Raw genomic sequence first — 20,986 nt, 5'->3', positions numbered from 1 at the left:
ATCCTCATTGTTTTTTTATTCTGTTTTCTTTTTGTTGTTCTGTTTGGGTGTTTTCTGTTAGCTTGTCTTCCACATTGCTGATTCGATCCTCTGCTTCATCTAATCTGTTTATTCCCTCTAACGTATTCTTTATTTCAGCTATTGTAATTTTCATTTCTGACTGGTTCTTTTTTATTTTCTATCTCCTTTTTATGTTTCCTATCCGTGAATTAATGTTCTCACTGAGTTTATTTACTCTTCTCTACATTTTTGGGCATCCTTATAACATTTGTTTGGAACTCTGCCTCTGGTAGATTGCATATATATATACATATACATATTATATGTATATATATATATACACACACATATACATATTATATGTATATATGTATGTATATGTATATACATATGTATATGTATATATATATATATGTATGTATGTATATATATACATATTAGTTCTTTTACTGGAATTTCGTTCTGTTCTTTCAGTTGGGACATGTTTCTTTGTGTCTTCATTTTGACTGCCTCCCTGTATTTGTTTCTAGTTATAATATAGATCTGCTAAGTCTCCCAGTCTTAGCAGTGTGGTCTTATGTAGTATGTTTGTGCTGGGGACCAGTAGTATAATCTCCCTGGCCTCCTGAGCTGGGTGCTCCATGGGTGCCCCTTGTGTGGATTGTGTATGCCTTCCTGTTGCAGTGAGACATGATTGCTGTTGGCACATCAGTGGGTGGGATTAACCATCAGGCTAACTGGCTGTGAGGACTGGCCATGACTCCAGTGAATGTGCTGTTGTGTGGGAGCTGACCCCACAGAGTGGGATTCACTGTAGTGAAGCTCTGGTTGCTCCTGAATCCACCATTTAGGTGTGTTGTTTGTGTAGCTAATTGTTTGGTGCTCTGAAGCTGGTCACCAGGTTTGTTCATTCTGGGCCTTCTTGGGACGGGCTCTGGTGCAGGCCCAATATAGCCACTGCCTGTGTCCAGCCCAGGGCCACCTAGCAGGATCTACATATGGATCAGCAATTGGTAGCTATCTTTCTGGGCTCGGAAGCACCTCAGAGAGGCTGTGCTGTGACTGAGGCCATTTGCCATTAGAGCCATGCTGGGGTGTCACTTAGCAAGAAATACAGGGTGTGCCAAAGCCAGCCACTGCTTATTTGGTGTTTGTGAAGCTTTCAGAGATTTTAGGGAAGTCCACTCCATGGGCCAATGCCAGTTACTTGTGAGTAAAAGTCACTGAAAGATGTTCCAGCTTGTGCATGAGTTGGATGGTGTGGATTCTCAGGGAATCATCATGGTGGGAGAGTTTGATGGAGACTCAGATTTGGTGCCTGCCTGTGCCTGCAGTCTGGGTTGGGGAAGGGCTCAGCAAAGGAACAATGATGCTCCTCTGCCAGCTCTGTGAGGGGAGTGCTCAACAAAGGAAGAAAATGGCACCTGTGGTTCCCCTCCAGCCCTCATCCTTAAGCCAGTCAATTCAGTTTTTTCACATACGTTCCTCGTGTTTTCAAGCTTTTACTCCAGTGCTGAAGCTCAGAATATGTGAGTCAGTCAGTGAGTAAATCCATCTGTGGTCCTTTGAGAGGAATATTTGAATCTATAGTAGTCCTCTGTCTTCAACAAAAGCCCTGCTGATTTTTACAGCCAGATATTGTGGGAACTTCTCTTCCCAGGACTAGTAGTCTGGGCTTGGAAGCCTGGTGTGAGTTGGGACCCCTCGCTACTGACGAGTAACAATGGCAGCAGAGATATCCTTACCAATTCTGAACCACTAACCTGTTTTATGTCTCCACCCCTCCTACTAGTTTTGGTGTGGGTTCTTCTTTATGTCCTTAGTTATAGGAGTTCTGTTCAGCTAGTTTTTAGGTGGTTATCAAGGGTGGATGATGTATAATTTAGTTGTAATTTTGATGTGATTATGGGAGGAGGCAAGTACAGCATTTACCTACTGTGCCATCTTGACTGGCAGTCTAAACATCATGAATATTTATGCACTTAATAATCAGAGTCAATATCTACAAAGTATAAAACTTATAGAAGTGAACGTAGAAATAGATGAATTAAAATTAAAAGTTAATAAATTTTGCTAGTAATTTTTAACACAATTAATTCAAAAAATGGGAGAACAAATGAATTAAAAATCAGAATGTACAATATGAATGAAGATATATATTTATATACACACATATATAAATTAATACACAAAGAGATGGAGATGATTGATGACAGATATATGATAGATAGATAGATAGATAGATAGATAGATAGATAGATAGATAGAATCTTCATTTTGTGAGGTGCCTTGTAAACTGAAACATGTATATATCAGAAATGTGTCCTTGCTTTGCATGGTTCTGTGGTAACTGTTACCACTGTTACATCAGCTGCTATGGAACTGAGTAAAGTGAGGATAAGGCCACAGTATGCATAAGTTTCAGGTAACACACTACATCGATGGATAAATAGATAGATTCCCTATTCACAACAAAAATACTTGTTCTTTTTGACCACACATGGAGTATTTACAAACATTGAATAGGTATAAGTCACCAAAGAAGCCTCAAGAATTCCAAAGAATCAATTTGATACAGAAAATAATCTCTAACCTGACACATATAGAGCAACCTAGAAGACATAAAAGAAAATATATGTCCCCAAACACCACCATATGGGACTGCTTCAAAGATGCCATTTTAGAGAGTTTTTAATTTTAATTTTTCTCTGAGTTAACATCTCTTGATTTGTTGAATTTTGAATGCATGACTACTCTTGTTTCATTATGTTTTAAATTATTGAGCAAATCGTAGCATGATATAGGGACAATAGGCAGTAGCATAGTATAATAATGATATGATTTATTAAAATTATAAATAAGAAAGCTAGTTTTGGGACTTCTGGTCAATATGGTAGACTATGTAAATGTTTTATATACCTCCTCTTATGACCACATAAAAATTACAACTAAACTACAGAACAACCATCATTGAGAACTGCCAGAAGTCTAGCTGAACAAAAATACTACATCTGAGAACATACATAAGAAGTCACCTAAAGACTGGTAGTAAGGCAGAGACACAGAACAGGCTGGTCCCACACATGCATTGACAGTTGAAAATCGGGAGGGATATTTCAGCTGCAGAGGTTCCCCCCAGAGAAGTCAGTGGTCCCGGCCCTACCCCAGGCTCTACAGCTGAGAGTTCCAGTGCTAGGAGAACTCTCTATAACTTCTGGCTGTGAAAACCAGTGGAGATCATGGCTGAGTGAGAGGGTGGCTGAGGTCCCAGTAGTTATTCTTAAAGTGTCCATGAATGCACTTACTTACTGACTGACTCACCTACTCTGAGCTCCAGTGCTGGGTCAGCAGCTTGAATGTCACTGCAGATGTACAGAGAGGAATTCAGTTGTCTATCTTCAGAACAAGGACCAGAGGGGCAACTTTCTTCCAGACAGAAGAGCTGGCAGAATACATTGTTACTTTGTTGAGCCCTCTCTCCTTTCAGCAAGCAGACACAAACAGCCACCTTACTTCAATCTCCATCACCTCACTAATACTGGTTTTCCAGCCCTGGTGATTCCTTGAGACCCCGCCCCACCCAACTTGTGGACCCATCCAAGCCACTTCCAGTGGCTTTTCCATACAAAAGGCCTGTATTGGCTTATCCTGCAAACTTTCATAAAATCTTTCAAAATCCAGTCAAGCACCATCTGACCTTGGCATGTCTCATACATCTTGCCAAGCCACCTCTAGCCTGGCACTAGCAGTATCCGGCATAGGTTTATAATTTGATTGCTTGAGTCACCTCCAAGCCTAACATGGGTGGTAAAAATCTGTGGATTACTTTGTGGCCCATGCCAGGACACCCTGGGGCCAGAAAACCCAGTAGCCAGTTTTGGACTGAGACTGAACACCATCTGGCAACCTCTGAGGATGAAAACCCAAAAAGCAGATTGGGCAGGCAACAGAACCCGGCAAAACAAATCCTATTTGAAAGGGTCAGGCCTTGTACCACAGCTCCTCCAATGTAGTCATTGCCAGTTCTCACAACCAACCAGACTGAAGGACAATCCCCCCTCATCATACAATAGCAACAAAGGCTCAACTGCAACAGTAGGACACACACAACCCACACAAGGGACATAACTGGAGCACCTGGCTCAGGTGACCAGGAAGACTGTGCCACTGGGTCCCACAGGATACCTGCTACATAAAGACACTCTACTAAGATTGGGGGACATAACAGCCCTACCTAATACATAGAAGCAAACACAGTGAGGCAGCAAAATGGGGAGACAAACAAACATGCCCCGAACAAAAGAATGGAACAAAGCCCCAGAAAAAGAACTAAACTTAATAGAGACAAGCAATCTACCAGATGCAGAGTTCAAAACACTGGTTGTAAGGAAGATCAATGCTCACAAGGAGAATTTCAACAAAAGATAGGAAATATTAAAATGGAGATAGAAAACATAAAAAAAGAAGCAGTCATAAATGAACAATACAATAACTGAAATGAAGAATACATTAGAAGGAATCAAGAGTAGATTACATGAAGGAAAAGATCAAATCAACTATTTAGAAGATAAGATAGTAGAAAACACCGAATCAGAACAAAAAAAGAAAAAAATAATTTAAAAAAAGAACAGTTTAAGAGGCCTCTGGGACATCAAGCATACCAACATTTGCATCATAGGGGTACCCAAAGGAGAAGAGAGAAGGAGCAAGGAATTGAAAACCAATTTGAAGAAATAATGAAGGAAAAGTTCCTTAACTTGGCAAAGGAAATAGACATACAAGCCCAGGAAGTTGAGAGAGTCCTAAACAAGATGAAACCAAACAGGCCCATACCAGAACACATCAAAATTAAAATACCAAATGTTGAAGACAAAGAATCTTAAAAAGCAGCAAAAGAAAAGCAGTTAGTTAACTTACAAGGGAGTTCCCATAAGACTCTCACCTGATTTCTCAACAGAAACTTTGCAGGCCAGAAGGAAATAGCACGAAATACTCAAAGTAATGAAAAGCAAGCACCTACATGGCAAACGTATCATTCAGAATCCAAGGACAGAAGACGTCATCAAAATGGCGGCGTGAGGTGAGCCTCTGGAAATCTCCCCTGGAATTTACCACAAATTGAAAAACTATAACTCCACAAAGGACTCCCTGCAAAGCAGACAGGCAAGACGAAGAAGCTCACTACTGAATTCACGCAAATTGCGTGAGGAGGGGAGGGGGGTAAGGAGAAGTGCGAAGATGGAGCCATGCGGGCACAGAACACAGACCTGGAGCACTCAGGAGAGTGCTCCGAGCTTGCTGCATCCCGGAACTACCATAGCTGTGGGAGAGGAGAAGAACTCTGACTGCTAGGGCTCCGTTTATGGCCCACAGGATTCAGCAGACAGCATATAACACGACTGAACCCAACGCTCACAGCAGAGAACTCGGAGAAAAGACTGAGGAAAGAAGGCTGAAAACAGTGGTTTAAGCCCTCACTGCCACAGAGAATGGAAGCCTTAGGCACTGAGACTAGCCATCCCCTTCTTACCCTCCCAGAGCTCACCCCGCCCCCACCTGCCCAGTGTTAGAAGCGGAAGAGTAGCAGTGTCAACTCAAAAGAACAGAATATTTGCAGTTCTGACAACTGTGGTCCGCAGACACAGATTCGCAGCCCAACTAGTTCCAGCAAAGAGGAGGGAGCTGTGGGAACAGTACCGGCTGTGGTGGTGGTCGCCGCCATTGCTCTGGGCCAATTCTCACAACCTACCCTGCCCGTGACCCACCTATCTGGGCGGATCCTGCAGGAGTAAACAGAACTGCTGAAACACACAGGCTCTGAATCTGGTGCAGGAAGAGCTTTGGAACTTCAAAACCTCTCCGCATCCCCACAGGGACGCAGTGCCCTATGACCCAGGCGAACTGATAACAGAGAAGCCTGCCTTCCAGGGAATCCCCCTGTGGGGACAGAGCCCCAGAGAGCAGTTTCCAGGCTCTCGGCCTCACGTGGAGGGGTGCTAGCTCAGGTAGTAGATGGCCGTCAGCTGTACCCAGTGAGCCATTGGCCACTAATGTAACTGCCATGGCTTTGCTAGCAGAAAATGGGGGCTAGCAAGAAGATGGTGGCTGAGCTAGCAAGTGCGGATTGCGAGAGGTAGATGCCACCAGCAAGAATATAGTGGAATGACTCCCCCATCTATGGCATTATGGGTGTTCCATTTTGGCCTCCCCATATGCTGTGTTCTTAAGTGGGAAGCGGGACCAGAGACCCCGCCTGACACCCCACGTGACACATGGCACAATCCCCCGCATGACACATGGTACAGCGAGCAGGGTACAGTGCCGGCCAAAACTCTCCAAAAGGTAATGGAGTGGTTTGTGTGTGTGAGAGCCCAGCTTCGGGAGGCCCATGAGGAGTGACACTGGGAACGGGAGGCACGGTCTGCCTGGGAGACTCAAGCCTCCAGCTGGCACACCACCCTCTTGGCCATGGATGGCGTTGTCTTCATGTTGGTGATGTGTTGCGGCCTTAAACTCCTAGGATTGTGGACATCTTCCGCGGAGGACTCCACCCACTCAGACACCTGGCACGGTGAGCAAGATTCCGACCAGGTAGGAATGGAATCTAACTATGGGCAGGAGGACATGTGGCCCCCACACAGTGTGTGGTGTCCGGTGGCCACTGTTCTCAGGAGATGGACCCCCAAGGAGGGGTGGGAGGACATGGATGGCTCTCCGGCTAGCATGGAGTGAGCACTGCAGGCTCTTGCTGAGTGGTTGCTGGAGGAGAGTGGATGAGAATGAAGGAGAGTCAAGGAGAGTCTAAGAGAGTCAGTCCGTTGGTAGCTAAGCGGACAGCAGGTCACACATCGTGTAAACCCAGCCTCCAGTGAGACCATAGTGGTATGACTCCCCCATCTACGGCTCCATGGATGTTCCTTTTTGGCCTAGCCATATCCTGCATTCTTATGTGGGGAGAGGGACCAGAGACCCTGCATGACCCCCCCACATAAACCCCCCCCCATTGTGTGAGAGGCTGGAATAGTGCTGAGAAAACATAATACTACAGTGTGAGAGAGAAAAAAAGGCTGCAGTCGGAGAGAAAATAAAACATTCTACCAACACGTACTGGAAAACAAAAGAAAGACCTCTTTCTATCAACCTGTTGCAGAACCCACTCCTGTAGATGTATAGGAAGAGAAACAATAAATCATTAATTGCCATGAATGACAAAGGCAACAAGACAGCTCAGGAAGAAAGTGAAAAGTCTCCAGAAAACAAACTTAAAGATATGGAAATATGTGACTTAAATGACAGAGAAGTCAAGATTGCAGTTCTGAAAAAATTAAACAAGATGCAAGAACACACAGAAAGGCAACTTAATAAACTCAGAAACACAATCAAAGAACACACCGAAAAGCTATTAGAAACAATCAATGAATACAGTAAAGTTGCCGGCTATGAAATCAACGTACAAAACTCCATTGCATTCCTATATACTAACAATGAAATCTCAGAAAAATAAATTTTAAAGAAAAACAATTCCTTTGCAATTGCAGCAAAAAAATAAAATACCTAGGAATAAACTTAACCAAGGATGTGAAACCTATATGCTGAAAACTACAAGACATTTTTGAAAGAAATTGAAGAAGACACAAAGAAATGGAAAGCCATTCTGTGGTCATGGATTGGAAGAATCAACATAGTTAAAATGGCCATATTACCCAAAGCAATATACAGATTTAATGCAATCCCCATCAAAATCCCAATGGCATTTTTTAAAGAAATACAACAAAAAATCAGATTTGTTTGGAACCACAAAAGACCCCGAATAGCCAAAGCAATCTTAAGAAAAAAGAACAATGCTGGAGGTATCACTCTCCCTGACTTTAGCTTGTACTACAGGGCAACAATAATCAAAACAGCATGGTATTGGCACAAAAACAGACGTGTAGACCAATGGAACAGAATTGAGAACACAGAAATAAAACCACATAAATATGGACAGATAACTTTTGACGAAGAAGCTAAAAACGTACAATGGAGAAAAGACCGCCTCTTCAATAAATGTTGCTGGGAGAATTGGAAAGCCACGTGCCAAACAATGAAACTGGACTGCTATCTGTCACCAGGTACCACAATTAATTTAAAATGGATCAAAGACTTAAGCATAAGACCTGAAACAATAAACTGCATAGAAAAAAACATAGGTACTAAACTTATGGACCTTGGGTTCAAAGAGCATTTTATGAATTTTACTCCAAAAGCAATGGAAGTAAAAGCTAAAATAAATGAAAGGAACTATATGACACTTAAAAGCTTCTGCACAGCAAAAGAAACCATCGACAAAATAAAAAGGCAACCAACTGAATGGGAGAAGATTATTGCAAACAGTGCCTCCGACAAGGGGCTAATATCCAAAATATACAAGGAACTCATACAACTCAACAACAAAAAAACAAACAACCCAATTGAAAACTGGGCAGAGGACCTGAAGAGACATTTCTCCAAAGAGGACTTACAAATGGCAAATAGACATATGAAAAAATGCTGAACATCACTAATCATCAGAGAAATGCAAATGAAAACCACAATGAGATATCACCTCACCCCAGTCAGAATGGCTATCATCAATAAGAGAAATAGTAACAAGTGTTGGAGAGGCTGTGGAGAAAAAGGAACCCTCATACACTGTTGGTGGGAATGCAGACTGGTGCAGCCGCTATGGAAGGCAGTGTGGAGGTTCCTCAAAAAATTATGAATAGAATTACCGTATGACCCAGCAATCCCTCTCCTGGGTATCTACCCAAAAAATCTGAATACACTTTTCCATAAAGATATGTGTGCTCCAAAGTTCATTGCAGCTTTATTTATGGTGGTCAAGACATGGAAACAACCAAAATGTCCTTCGATAGATGAATGGATAAAGAAGTTGTGGTAAATATACATAATGGAATACTGTTTGGCGATAACAAAAGATAAAATAGGACCATTTGTGACAACATAAATGAATCTTGAGATTATAATGCTAAGCGAAATAAGTCAGACAGAAAAAGCAGAGAACCATATGATTTCACTGATATATCATATATAAACCAAAAACAACAAAAGAACAAGACAAACAAATGAGAAACAAAAACTTATAGACACAGACAATTGTTTAGTGGTTACCAGAGGGTAAGGGGGCGGGGCCTGGTTGATGAGGGTAAGGGGATCAAATATATGGTGATGGAGGGAGAACTGACTCTGGGTGGTGAACACATAATGTGATTTATAGATGATGTAATACAGAATTGTACACCTGAAATCTACATAACTTTACTAACAATTGTCACGCCAATAAACTTTAATTAAAAAACTAAAAATAATAGAATCCAAGGACAGATAAAGAGCTTCCCAGACAAGAACAGGCTAAGGGAGTTCATCACCACCAAATCAGTATTACAAGGAATATTAGAGGGACTTGTTTAGAAATGGAAAAAAGAAAAAAACAAAAACAAAACCGCATCAAAACTATGAATAATAAAATGGCAATAACTGCATATCTATCAATAATTACTTTAAAAGTAAAGTAATTAAATGCTCCAAGTTCCAAGCAAAAGATAGGATGGCTGAATGGATAAGAAAAACAAGACCCTTACATACGCTGCTTACAAGAGACTCACTTCAGATTGAAAGACACACAGAGATTGAAATTAAATGGATGGGGAAAAGACATTTCATGGAAATGGAAATGAAAGAAAAGGTGGTGTAGCAATACTTATGTCAAACAAAATAGATTTTGAAACAAGCCTATAACAACAGAGAAAAAAGAACCCAGTAACCCGACTTGTGAGTATTTATCTGAAAAAACCCAATGTGCTACTTTGAAACAATATATCCATCCATATGTTCATTGCAGCATGTTCACAATGGCCAAGATGTGGATGCAGTCTGGGTGTCCATCAACGGATGAATCGATGAAGAGGATGTGGTACATATATATAATAGAATATTGCTCGGCCATGGAAGGGAATTGGTTATTGCCGTCTGTAGTGGCATGGATGGACCTGTAGGGTACTGTGCTGAGTGGAGTATGTCAGACAGAGAAAGACAGATGCAGTGTGATATGTGGAATCTAAGAAACAAAATAATTAAACAAACAAAACAGAAACAAGCTCATAGATCCAGAGAACATTCTAATGTTTGCCAGATAGAAGGGGTGTTGGGAATGGGTAAAAAAGGGGAAGGGATTAAGAAATACAAATTGGTTGTTACAAAGTAGTCATGGGGATATAGGGTATAGCATAAGGAATATAGTAAATAGTACTTTAATAACTATGTATGGTGTCAAATGGGTACTAGATTTGTTGGGGTGATAGATGGGAGGGGGTTAGGGGCAAAGTGAAGAAGGGGAAGGGATTAAGAAGTACAAATTCATAGTCACAAAATAGTCATGGGGATGTAAAGTAAAGCGTATGTAATATAGTCAGTGATATGGTAATAACTACATAGAGTGCCAGGTGGGTACTAGACTAGTCAGGGGATCACTTCTTAAATTATACAAATGTCTAATCTACTACGCTGTACACCTAAAATTAATATAAAATAATATTGAATGTCATTTGTAATTGAAAAATTTAAAAAGGGGTGAAAAAGGTGAGGAGGAATAAGAGGTTCAAATTCCCAGATATAAAACAACATGTCATAGGGATGTAATGTACAGCATGGGAAATATAGTCAATAATATTGTGATATTATTGTGATAACATGGTACAGTGTCAGATGTTTGCTGGACTTATCATGGTGATCATTTCTTAGGTATACAAATGTTGAATAACTATGGTGTGCACCTGAAACTAATATAATATTGTGTGTTAGCAATATTTTAATAAAAATCTTTAAAAAGAACACAATTTATTGATCAGCAGGCAGTAAACACACATCTCATCAACTCTGCTCAATGATCCTGAGAAGAACGTTGTATTTATTTGGAGATAAGGAACCTGGAGCTCTGATGACAGTACCTGGCTGAGGCCAGACAGCAGAGCAGTGGCAGAGTATGATTCTAAGGTGGGTCAAACTGTGACTGAAACCACATGATCTTTCCCCATTCTATATTGCCAGGATAGAGAACCCTTCATCACTCTCATCTAGTTGATGAACCACTCCATGAATTAGGGCAACCAAATGCAATTTCACAATGATAACGATAAAACTAATGTTATTGTTAGTTTTCATCTATACGTTCCTGGCTAGGACAGCATTAATGACTTGGTGACAGTGTCAGTGAGTGGGGCCACACATCCCCCTCTATGTATTTCACTCTGTATGGCAGAAGAAAAGTAGTGTTTGCCTACAGAGTTCTACAGGTCAGAGCTGAAAGTGTCAAAAAGTGGCCTCATGCAAACATTTAGTTGTCCACTGATGTGGCATGGCCCATACCTGATATTGTACTGGAATGTGCCAAGGTGTTCTGGTCATCAGTATGGGGTCTGCCACCAAGGTAGGTAGCTGTGTGGTCTTGGGAGCCACTGAACTGGCATTTCCTCAATTGTGAAATAACGGATTAGACGAAATCCCCACCTCTAAAATTTTAAGCCTAGCTCTATGATCTGATCTTTGGCAAGGCACTGCAAATCTGGCAGACAAGTTTCCTACACATTATGAAATTTTAAGATTCACAGATAATTTTGCATTGGGAAATTACTTTTGAAATGTTATGCCACCAAAAGTGTTGTCATTTTGCATTAAATAACTCTGCAGTTATCTATGTGCAGCTACTATGGGAGAAAGAAACTGTCAAATTAAGATTATAAAATGATGAGCTGTGTTTACTTCTGTCTCAGTGAAAATGTCATGTTAACACCAGATTTTATTCATTCGTGGAGTTCTATGGCACTTCATCATACTGACTGCCCTTCCCTCTTCTCTTGTCTGCTGTGATGTGGGCTCCTAGTTTCTGTCCCCTCTCTCCTGCACCCTGCATCTCCTTTGTGAGTTCCTCTTCCTCTGCCGCCCTCTTTGACAGGGGCTTTCTGCTTCTCTTTCTACATGCAATCCACACGTGACCTTATCTACTTTCACGGTGCCGATCACTGAAGTCTACACCCCAGCCTGGATCTAAGGCTGAGCTCCAGAGTCATCCATTCCCTCAGCATAGATGAATGTCCCTCAAGTGCCCACCTCCCTCCTCCCTGTGTTCCTCTTCTAGCTGTTCCCTGACCTGGGGAATGAATGGCCTTGACACTCACCACTGCAGAAATGTACAGTTGTGAAGAGCTGATTCAAAACCAGATCTCAGGCCAAAAACCTAATTGCCTAAGGTGCTAAACAAGTAACATTCACAATTAAAGTGGGATAGGTAGAAGGGGGACGATGGCAAAGCTGAAGGCTACAGGCCAGACTAAAGGGGTGAGCTAATGCTGAACTCCAGCTAACTAGAGTCATGTAAAATTACAAACTCAGTCAGCCAAATTGTGAAGGAGGGTTGGAATTTGGATTTCAATGTGAAATCTCTGCATTTGTAAGTGTTGATAACTAATCAAATTTAAAACAATATGAACCAAACAAAATATGCTTGGTGAGATGTTATTTTGCAAGCGCTATTGTAGATCGATGGTATCCAAACACTTATTCAGGAACTCTTTTTAAAGCAAATTAGATTTTCACCTGTTTGGAAATTCAATTCGGCTAGTAACCACTGTTTGTTTAAAAAAAGAAATCTCAAAAATTATGTTTTTCCATCTTTATAATAACATGTGTATTGTAAATACACTAAACAGATTGATTGCAAAACCTTCAAGAGAGCCAAAAATATTTCCCTGACAGTTAGTAAGTTAAAATTCCTTGTATTTTATCAAAAAAACAGTCCCAGCTGTAAAATATTCATAACAATCATTAGTTTTGTGATATTCAATGATGTTAACTCTGGCATTGCATGTCTGAATGTGTAAATGTTTCATTGTACAGACGGAATACAGAAGGCCTGGCCTCTGTTGAACTTGATGCCTGCCTCTTGAGGCCCACCTTCACTTAACTGATTTGCAGTATAAATGCATCAATTTTCACCATACCTGATTCTATCATGTAAAACAGATGAAACACGATTTTCATGTAACTTCAATAATTGAACTTCAAATTATTTTCATAATTTCAAATTTGTGATATATATGTTCTCCAGCAGTCATTTCCTTTCAGTCACCATACTGCTCCCTGGCCTGTGGTGAGCTTGCGTTCTACTATCTACAGTGAAAGCAGTGATAAAAGCAGCAGGAATGTTGAAAGAGCAGGTGCAAAGAGGCCTATGATTATGTTGAAAACAAAAGTGAAATTAACTCCACATAGACGTGCAAATGTTAATGACGTTTGTGTTCAACCACACCTCACCCTATTATCTCATGACTCTTTCACTGAGTAGAGACTAGGGAAGCCTTAGTGTGTGGTCTTCAATGTTAGAATTTGGTGCATAACACATTCAATTGAAAATTGTGTTTTAATTAAGTTACAGAGTTTACTGAAATATTAAAGTATACGTAAGAGTGAATTATGAACAATATTCTTGTTGGACTCCCCACTCCTGAGACAGTTGTACCTGCGGCACGCTGCCAACTCCCGGCCTGGCTAAGTGTGTTCTACTCACCGATGAGATACATGCCGATCCAGTCTCCAGCATCCACTTCTTCCTTTATATCCCAGTGGATCACCAGGTCCTGTGAGTGCCCTATGGAGTAATAGCAGCTGCTGACCATGAGCGTGGAGCGGCTGTCTGAGGTGACCAAGTCGGTGTCGCTAGTGGAGCGGGGGATGGTGACGGTGCCATGAGGGCCAGTCCTGATGGCCATGCTGTGGAACTGGCTGGGGTTGTAGCTATGGCGGAGCGGCTCCTTGCAGCGGCGTCGGTTCTGGGAGTTTCTAGATGGAGATGCCATGGCAGCCAGGCCTAAAAATCTGTTCTGGTACAGATTCTGTGGAGGCAAACAGACAATCAGCAGGGGCGGAAGATGCCAGCCTCAAGATCACCGTCTTTACAGGAAAGGAAGGATGTGCTAGGAGAAAGGAGCTGAGAGTGAGCAGCCCCCTAGGAAGATCTGAAATGTAAGAACATTGTCCTCCAGAAACTCTTTCCCCAGAAACACGCTGTGGCTCAGGGTTCACACAGAGAAGGCAAGAAGGAAAATGTGAGCTCCTCAAGTGGCCATGTATTTGCAGCTCTACTGGAGCCCACCTCTCCCAACTCCCTCCAGCCTGCTGGTATTAGAAAGCCTGCACGTGTGCAGACGGTCCTAAAGGTGTGACTGCCCCCAGGCAAAGTGGCATCTCATGAGTTCTCCAGAATCAATTCAATTGGATCCGATTTTATCCTTATTTAGGGTAAAAATGATGGGTATCATCACTAAGCATTTTAGTGATGCCCTGAATCAGAGGTGGTCCCTGCGGATGAGGCAGTCGGTCCTCCTCCAGTTACACTCTTTCACTCTACAGAATATCTCTGGTCCATCTGAAATTTCTATTATGGATCTCAGATATCCTAGCACCATTTAAGCACCACCATTTTCAACAAAAGCCAATCTCAGGAGACTGTGTCTCCCTTAGAGCCAATGTTATTGTACAAAACATGGTCTATGATGAGAATAAAAACTGCATTTTTTTTATTGTTTACAACATTGAGCACTTAAAATGAACTGAGCTGATGCAGAGCAATATCTTGATTGGTTTAGATATAGATTAGCTTTTAAGATATGGGGAAAGGCATCATATAAAACTTATACAATGGATTCATTTTTAAAACAAGCAAGGGTGATTCTGACTTTATGTACACTAAAATTGGGATTTAGATGTACATTTTTGAAGTTCTTGGCTGTAAAAGTCCACATTGTTCTACAACTAATAACACTTTTTATTTTCAAGAAGAGAAGATCAAGTCCTAAAAATGTGTTGAATCATGCAGTTTAGATCCCAGGGACTGTAACTTATTACACATATCAATCAAATGCAAGTTACTGAGTTTTTGTTTACAAACCATGAGGACAACACACCAGCACTATCTACTCTTTAGATTAATAAGTTTAGTTAGCAGTAATTTAGGCCCGTACTTTTTCCATTTTCCAAGACCAGGCACTTATAAAAAGTCCATTAACCTAATAAAGCCCAATGTTTTCATTCTGAGTTTCAGTCCTAATGTACTTTTTGTTCATTATTTGAGTTTCTTGTTAGGAATTCCTCTGGCCTCACTGGTGGTAACCATGGGATTCCTATAGTCAGAAAAGCAAGACTTCAGAAAGTATCTCTTATGGTACCATATGTCTTATTTTTTAAAAAAACTCTTGTCACTGTGACAGTATGAAAACAGATGGACCATGGTGTTGCCTGGAAACTAGAACACAGTAAAGTCTTGAGCGCAGGAAGCATGGACAGCCCACTCAACTCACAGTAGCCTGGCACTTCTGGGCAGTTTAGGGAAGATCTCAGTAACCTGACTACTTTACTGGACGATTTGTCCAAGGCCTTTATAAAATCTCCAAAAAAAATAAAGGCTGCTGTTAGAGCACATTTCTTCAGTTTGCACATACTTTATGAGGAGTGAGAATATCTTACAGTATTATGATGGAAATTAAAAGCTACTTGGAATTAAATGACACAGTCAAGCATATAATTATGAATTACACCAAACCATATTTAAGTCACTGTAGCAATAACCAGCTTTCAAGCTGTGACTTCCTAGATAATTCACTTAATCTTTCTAGACCTCAGTTTCCTGATCTGTAAATGGGTAATTGTCAGAATTTAATGAGATAAGACATATCAAGCTTTTGGCATAGTGAGTGCTCAATAAACAAAAATCTACTACTAAAATACTATTAGTACTGTTTCAGTAAGAAAGCCTCACTGAAATGTTGGTCCTATGCAGTTGGCCAAGATCACTCATTGGCCAAGGGTCCTCTCACATTGTCCCCAGAGCCTTCACACTTAAGTTCATTCTGAAGTGAACTTATAAATCGTTCCTAGTCATGTGCCTCCCCTCCACTCCATGTTTCTTTACAAAATTGAAATTGCAAGCATTAAACAGTCTGGTGTATTTGTAATGGTGACCTACAAACCAACTCTTTATTTTTTTGCAGGGGGTCTCCCTTTATTTGTAAGGTTTGTGCTTGACTAGGAAATTTCTGCATTGATGTTGAGAAGGATGAGAGAGAAATTTTTATCCATATTATCAGTCAGGGCCTCAGAAAAAATTAAAGCGTGCTTTTGTTTTGTTGAAGATACTTCTGCTATGGTATTTTTATCAGAATTCCTTGGAAACCAACCAACTCTACTGAAACTATTTGTCAAATTACACCAGTGATCACTAGCCACATGGTCAAGGAAGACTTTTGTCAGTAATCACTAGATTGGAATACTGAAGTTTGCCTGGAATAAGAAGGGCAGCTTCAAAGCTGTTCCTTGAAGATCACACTCCCCCAGCCCCACCCTGTGTTTGCCCACATCCTGCCATTCATATTTGCAGGATTTGCATTTTGAAATTATACTCTATCACCAACTCTGTTGTGACCTCCCTTTGCCTCCTTTCTCTTTCCCAAGAGTGTGGGCCTTTCTGCTCCATGATCCCACAGAAGTCCTATTTCCCTGCAAGGACTTTTATTGTACTATTGCCGTTGACCTGTCCATATTCATCCCTAAGCTGTGAAGACCTCGAGGCCAGTGTTTTCTGCTCTTTCTACCCCCCTGGACTTGGCATGATCCTGGCATTAAAAAGACCCTCAAAATTTTAATGTAATTTATTTTATTCAATTATGCCTCTTCTTTTTCCAGAAAAGGTTTAAGGTGGCTATTAAAAATAGATAAAATTCAAAAAGACATGATAAGTTAGTAGTAAATGGTGCAAAAAGAAAAAACATAGAGATGCAAGTTATGTAAGGAAGAGGCTAATATAAAACTATATTCATAAGGGGTGACATCATAGGAATGGTGGCAGCGGGGCACACTTTTTGAGTTCTCCTCCAGATCTTATCATAAACGGAACATATAACCCATCAAAGGACTCTCTACTCATCACGCAGAACAGCTAAGTGACTCATGCAAGGATTACTTGAAGGTGCGCAAATTGGGTGAGCAGGGGAAGAGGAAAGGGAGTGGAGTGGAGACACGGCCCGCATCTGCGGCTGTGGGGACACGGACCGCATCTGCAGCAGTGGAAAAGGAACCGGCATTTGCAGCTGCAGACACAGGGGATCCCAGGATGGAACAGAGAACACAAGAGCCAGAAGATGGGCTCTTTCCCTGCGTCCCACAGCTGATCTCTCTTGCAGAGGGGGCAGCTAGTTGGGCCCTAGGTCAGACAAAGGACACAAACTCCATACCTGGGCCACTCCCCGCCTCTTCCAATCATAACCCCACCCTTCCAGAGACTTATACTGGCCCCTGAACTAAGGAGTAGTGTAAGATTACAGAGGAGCTTTAGTGCTCAGGCGCTGGGAAGACTGGCAGGCAGCTCTGACCCAGGGAAGAGGCTGGGAAGAGTCTGATTTTTGCTGAGCTAGGAGAGAAGAGAGTCTTCTACCCCCACCCACCACCTTTTCTGGCCTGCGGGAAGAGTGTGACACAGCTGGGCTGGGAGAGAGAAGACGCCTCCATCTCCAGCCCCCACCCTTTCTGGCCTGCCTAGGGCGGGTCAATTACAACTGCTGAGGAACACCCAGGGATCAGCAGTAAGTGGCAGATGCAGCTCCCGACTTTCAGCATTTCAGAAATCTCCTGCCCGCCACACACACACACACACACACACACACACACACGCGCGAGAAGTGCTCTAAGACTCAGGAGAACTGGACACAGAGCTGGTGGTGCTACTCTCAGTGTGCATATGTGCAGGCAAGGGCAGAAACTGTACTGACTTTGTAAAAACTATCATCCAGACTCCTCAGCCCCACGAATCTAAATCTGCAGTCCCAAAGTCACTCTGGATACCAGGTAACCCTTGTATATGCTGTGTACAAGAGACTCACCTCAGATCAAAAGATACACACAGGCTGAAAGTGAAGGGTTGGAGTAAGATATTTCATGCAAATGGAAATGAGAAAAAAGCTGGATTTGCAATACTTATGTCTGACAAAATAGACTTTAAAATGAAGAACATATTGAAAGACAAAGATGGGCACTATATAATAATAAAGGGATTGATTCGACAAGAGGACATAACCCTAGTAAACATCTATGAATCCAACATAGGAGCCCTAAATATATAAAACAGATATTGACTGACATAAAGACAGAGATCAACAGTAACACTATCATAGTAGGGCAATTAAATATCTTCTCTAACAGGACAATATACACAACACAAGAGTCACCTTTGGAGCGCACGCAGAGGAGAAGAACGAAGTAGTGCAAGTCAAATATAAAGGACACATACTATATAAGATAACCCAGCAAGAACTAAGAACTCTAGGGACTCTATATAATACATCGAAGAAAACACAGAGAGTCAGCCAGAATGGGGAAACAAAGAAACATATCCCAAATAAAACAACAGAAGAAACCTCCAGAAGTGGAACCAAATGAAACAGAGGTAACCAACCTATCAGAGACAGAGTTCAGAACACTGGTGATAAGAATGTTTAAGGAGCGTAGAGACAACATAAAGAAGGATTTAAAAATCATAACGAACAACCAGTTAGAACTAAAGAACACAATTACTGAAATTAAGAACTCACTTGAAGGAATTAATAGCAGGTAAGTTGAAGCGGAGGATCGAATCAGCGACATAGAAGACAAGTTAGCAGAGATCACCCAAACAGAAAGAAAAAAGAATAAAAAACAATAAAGATGGTTTCAGAGATCTCTGGGATAACATGAAGCACACAACATGCGCATCATAGGAATACCAGAAGGTGCAGAGAGGAAGCAAGTGATTGAGAACATATTTGAAGTAATAATGTCTGAAAACTTCCCTAACCTCATCAAGGAAACCAACATACAAGGCCAGGAAGTGCAGAGAGTTCCAACCAGGATAAACCCAAACAAGTCCAAACCAAGACACATTATACTTAAAATGGAAAAGGTTAAAGACAAAGAGAGAATCCTAAAAGCAGCAAGAGAAAGACAGAGGGTTACATACAAGGGAACTCCCATAAGACTATCAAATGACTTTTCTACAGAAACATTTTGAAGGCCAGGAGGGAGTGGCAGGAGATACTCAAAGTGATGGAACACAAAGGCCTACAACCTAGATTGCTTTATCCAGGAAGGCTATCATTTAAAGTTGATGGAGCAATAAAGAGCTTCCCGGAAAAGAATAAGCCAAAGGAATTTATTACCACTAAGCCAGCATTGCAAGAAATACTAAAAAGACTTCTGTAAATAAAAGAAAGATGAAAACAATCTAACTACAAATTTAAAAATAGCAATAACTATGTACCTAACAACAATCACTTTAAATGTAAACGGATTAAATGCTCCAATCGAGAGACATAGGATGGCTGAGTGGATAAGAAAGCAAGACCCTTGTATATGCTGTGTACAAGAGACTCACCTCAGATCAAAAGATACACACAGGCTGAAAGTGAAGGGTTGGAGTAAGATATTTCATGCAAATGGAAATGAGAAAAAAACTGGATTTGCAATACTTATGTCTGACAAAATAGACTTTAAAATGAAGAACATATTGAAAGACAAAGATGGGCACTATATAATAATAAAGGGATTGATTCGACAAGAGGACATAACCCTAGTAAACATCTATGAATCCAACATAGGAGCCCTAAATATATAAAACAGATATTGACTGACATAAAGACAGAGATCAACAGTAACACTATCATAGTAGGGGACTTCAACACACCTCTGACAACAAGGGACAGGTCTTCCAGACAGAAAATCAATATGGAAACAACAGCCTTAAATGATACTTTGGACCACTTGGATTTAATTGATATTTTCAGAGCATTTCACCCCAATGCTGCAAAATACACGTTCTTCTCAAGAGCACATGGAACACTTTACAAGATAGACCATATGTTATGCCACAAAACAAGTCTTGATAAATTTAAGAAAATTGAAATGATAGCAATTGTGTTCTCTGACCACACTGCTATGCAATTAGAAATGAACTACAGGAAAAAAATTGGAAGATACTCCAATTCATGGAGGCTGAATAGCATGTTACTAAATAATGAATGGATCAAGCAGGAGATCAAAAAAGAAATCAAAAGATACCTAGAGACAAATGAGATATCATCTATGGGATGCTGCGAAAGCAGTCCTAAAAGGGAAATTCATAACATTGCAGGCCTACCTAAAGAAACAACAAACATCACTAATCAACAGTTTATCTTCACACTGAAGGGACCTGGAAAAAGAACAGCAAAATAAGCCCAAAGGGAGCACAAGGAAGGAGATAATAAAGACCAGAGTGGAAATAAATGAAATAGAAACCAGAAAAACAATACAAAAAATCAATGAATCCAAGAGTTGGTTCTTAGAGAAGATAAACAAAATTGACAAACCTTTAGCCAGACTCATTAAAAAAAGATACAGAGGTCCCAAATTAATAAAATCAGAAATGAAAGAGGAGACATGACGACAGACACTGCAGAAATACAAAACATTTTAAGAAATTACTATGAGCAACTATATGCCAACAAATTTGACAATCTGGAAGAAATGGACAGTTTTCTATTGGTGTACAACCTTCCAAAGCTAACTCAAGAAGAAACAGAAAACCTGAATAGACTTGTTACCACCAGGGAAATTGAATCAGTAATCAACAATCTCCCAACAAACGAAAGCCCTGGACAAGATGGCTTTACAGATGAATTTTACAAAACGTTCAAAAAAAATTATCACCTATTCTCCTCAAGCTCTTCCAAAAAATTCAGAAGGAGGAAGACTCCCAAACACTTTTTACGAAGCCACTATCACCCTGATCCGCAAATCAGACAAAGACACCACAAAAAACAAACAAACAAACAAAAAAAAAAAACTACAGGCCGATATCGCTAATGAACATAGACGCAAAAATCCTCAACAA

The 20,986-nt window shown here is 40.9% G+C and overlaps 1 protein-coding gene across 6 annotated transcripts in view; it reads right to left on the bottom strand.

Moving 5' to 3' along the window:
- Positions 1–20,986, bottom strand: part of HECW1 (HECT, C2 and WW domain containing E3 ubiquitin protein ligase 1) — a 601,837-nt gene that overhangs the window by 298,973 nt on the left and 281,878 nt on the right. For all 6 annotated transcript variants that reach the window (XM_081079639.1, XM_081079636.1, XM_081079638.1 and 3 more), the window contains one exon: positions 13,601–13,925. In XM_081079639.1, coding sequence (XP_080935765.1) covers positions 13,601–13,925 — 325 coding nt within the window. The remainder of the gene's footprint in view (positions 1–13,600; positions 13,926–20,986) is intronic.

The sequence above is a fragment of the Rhinolophus hipposideros genome, assembly GCF_964194185.1.
Source record: "Rhinolophus hipposideros genome assembly, chromosome: 18".
NCBI classification, from domain to species: Eukaryota; Metazoa; Chordata; class Mammalia; order Chiroptera; family Rhinolophidae; genus Rhinolophus; species Rhinolophus hipposideros.
This window is presented reverse-complemented; position numbering and strand designations above follow the sequence as displayed.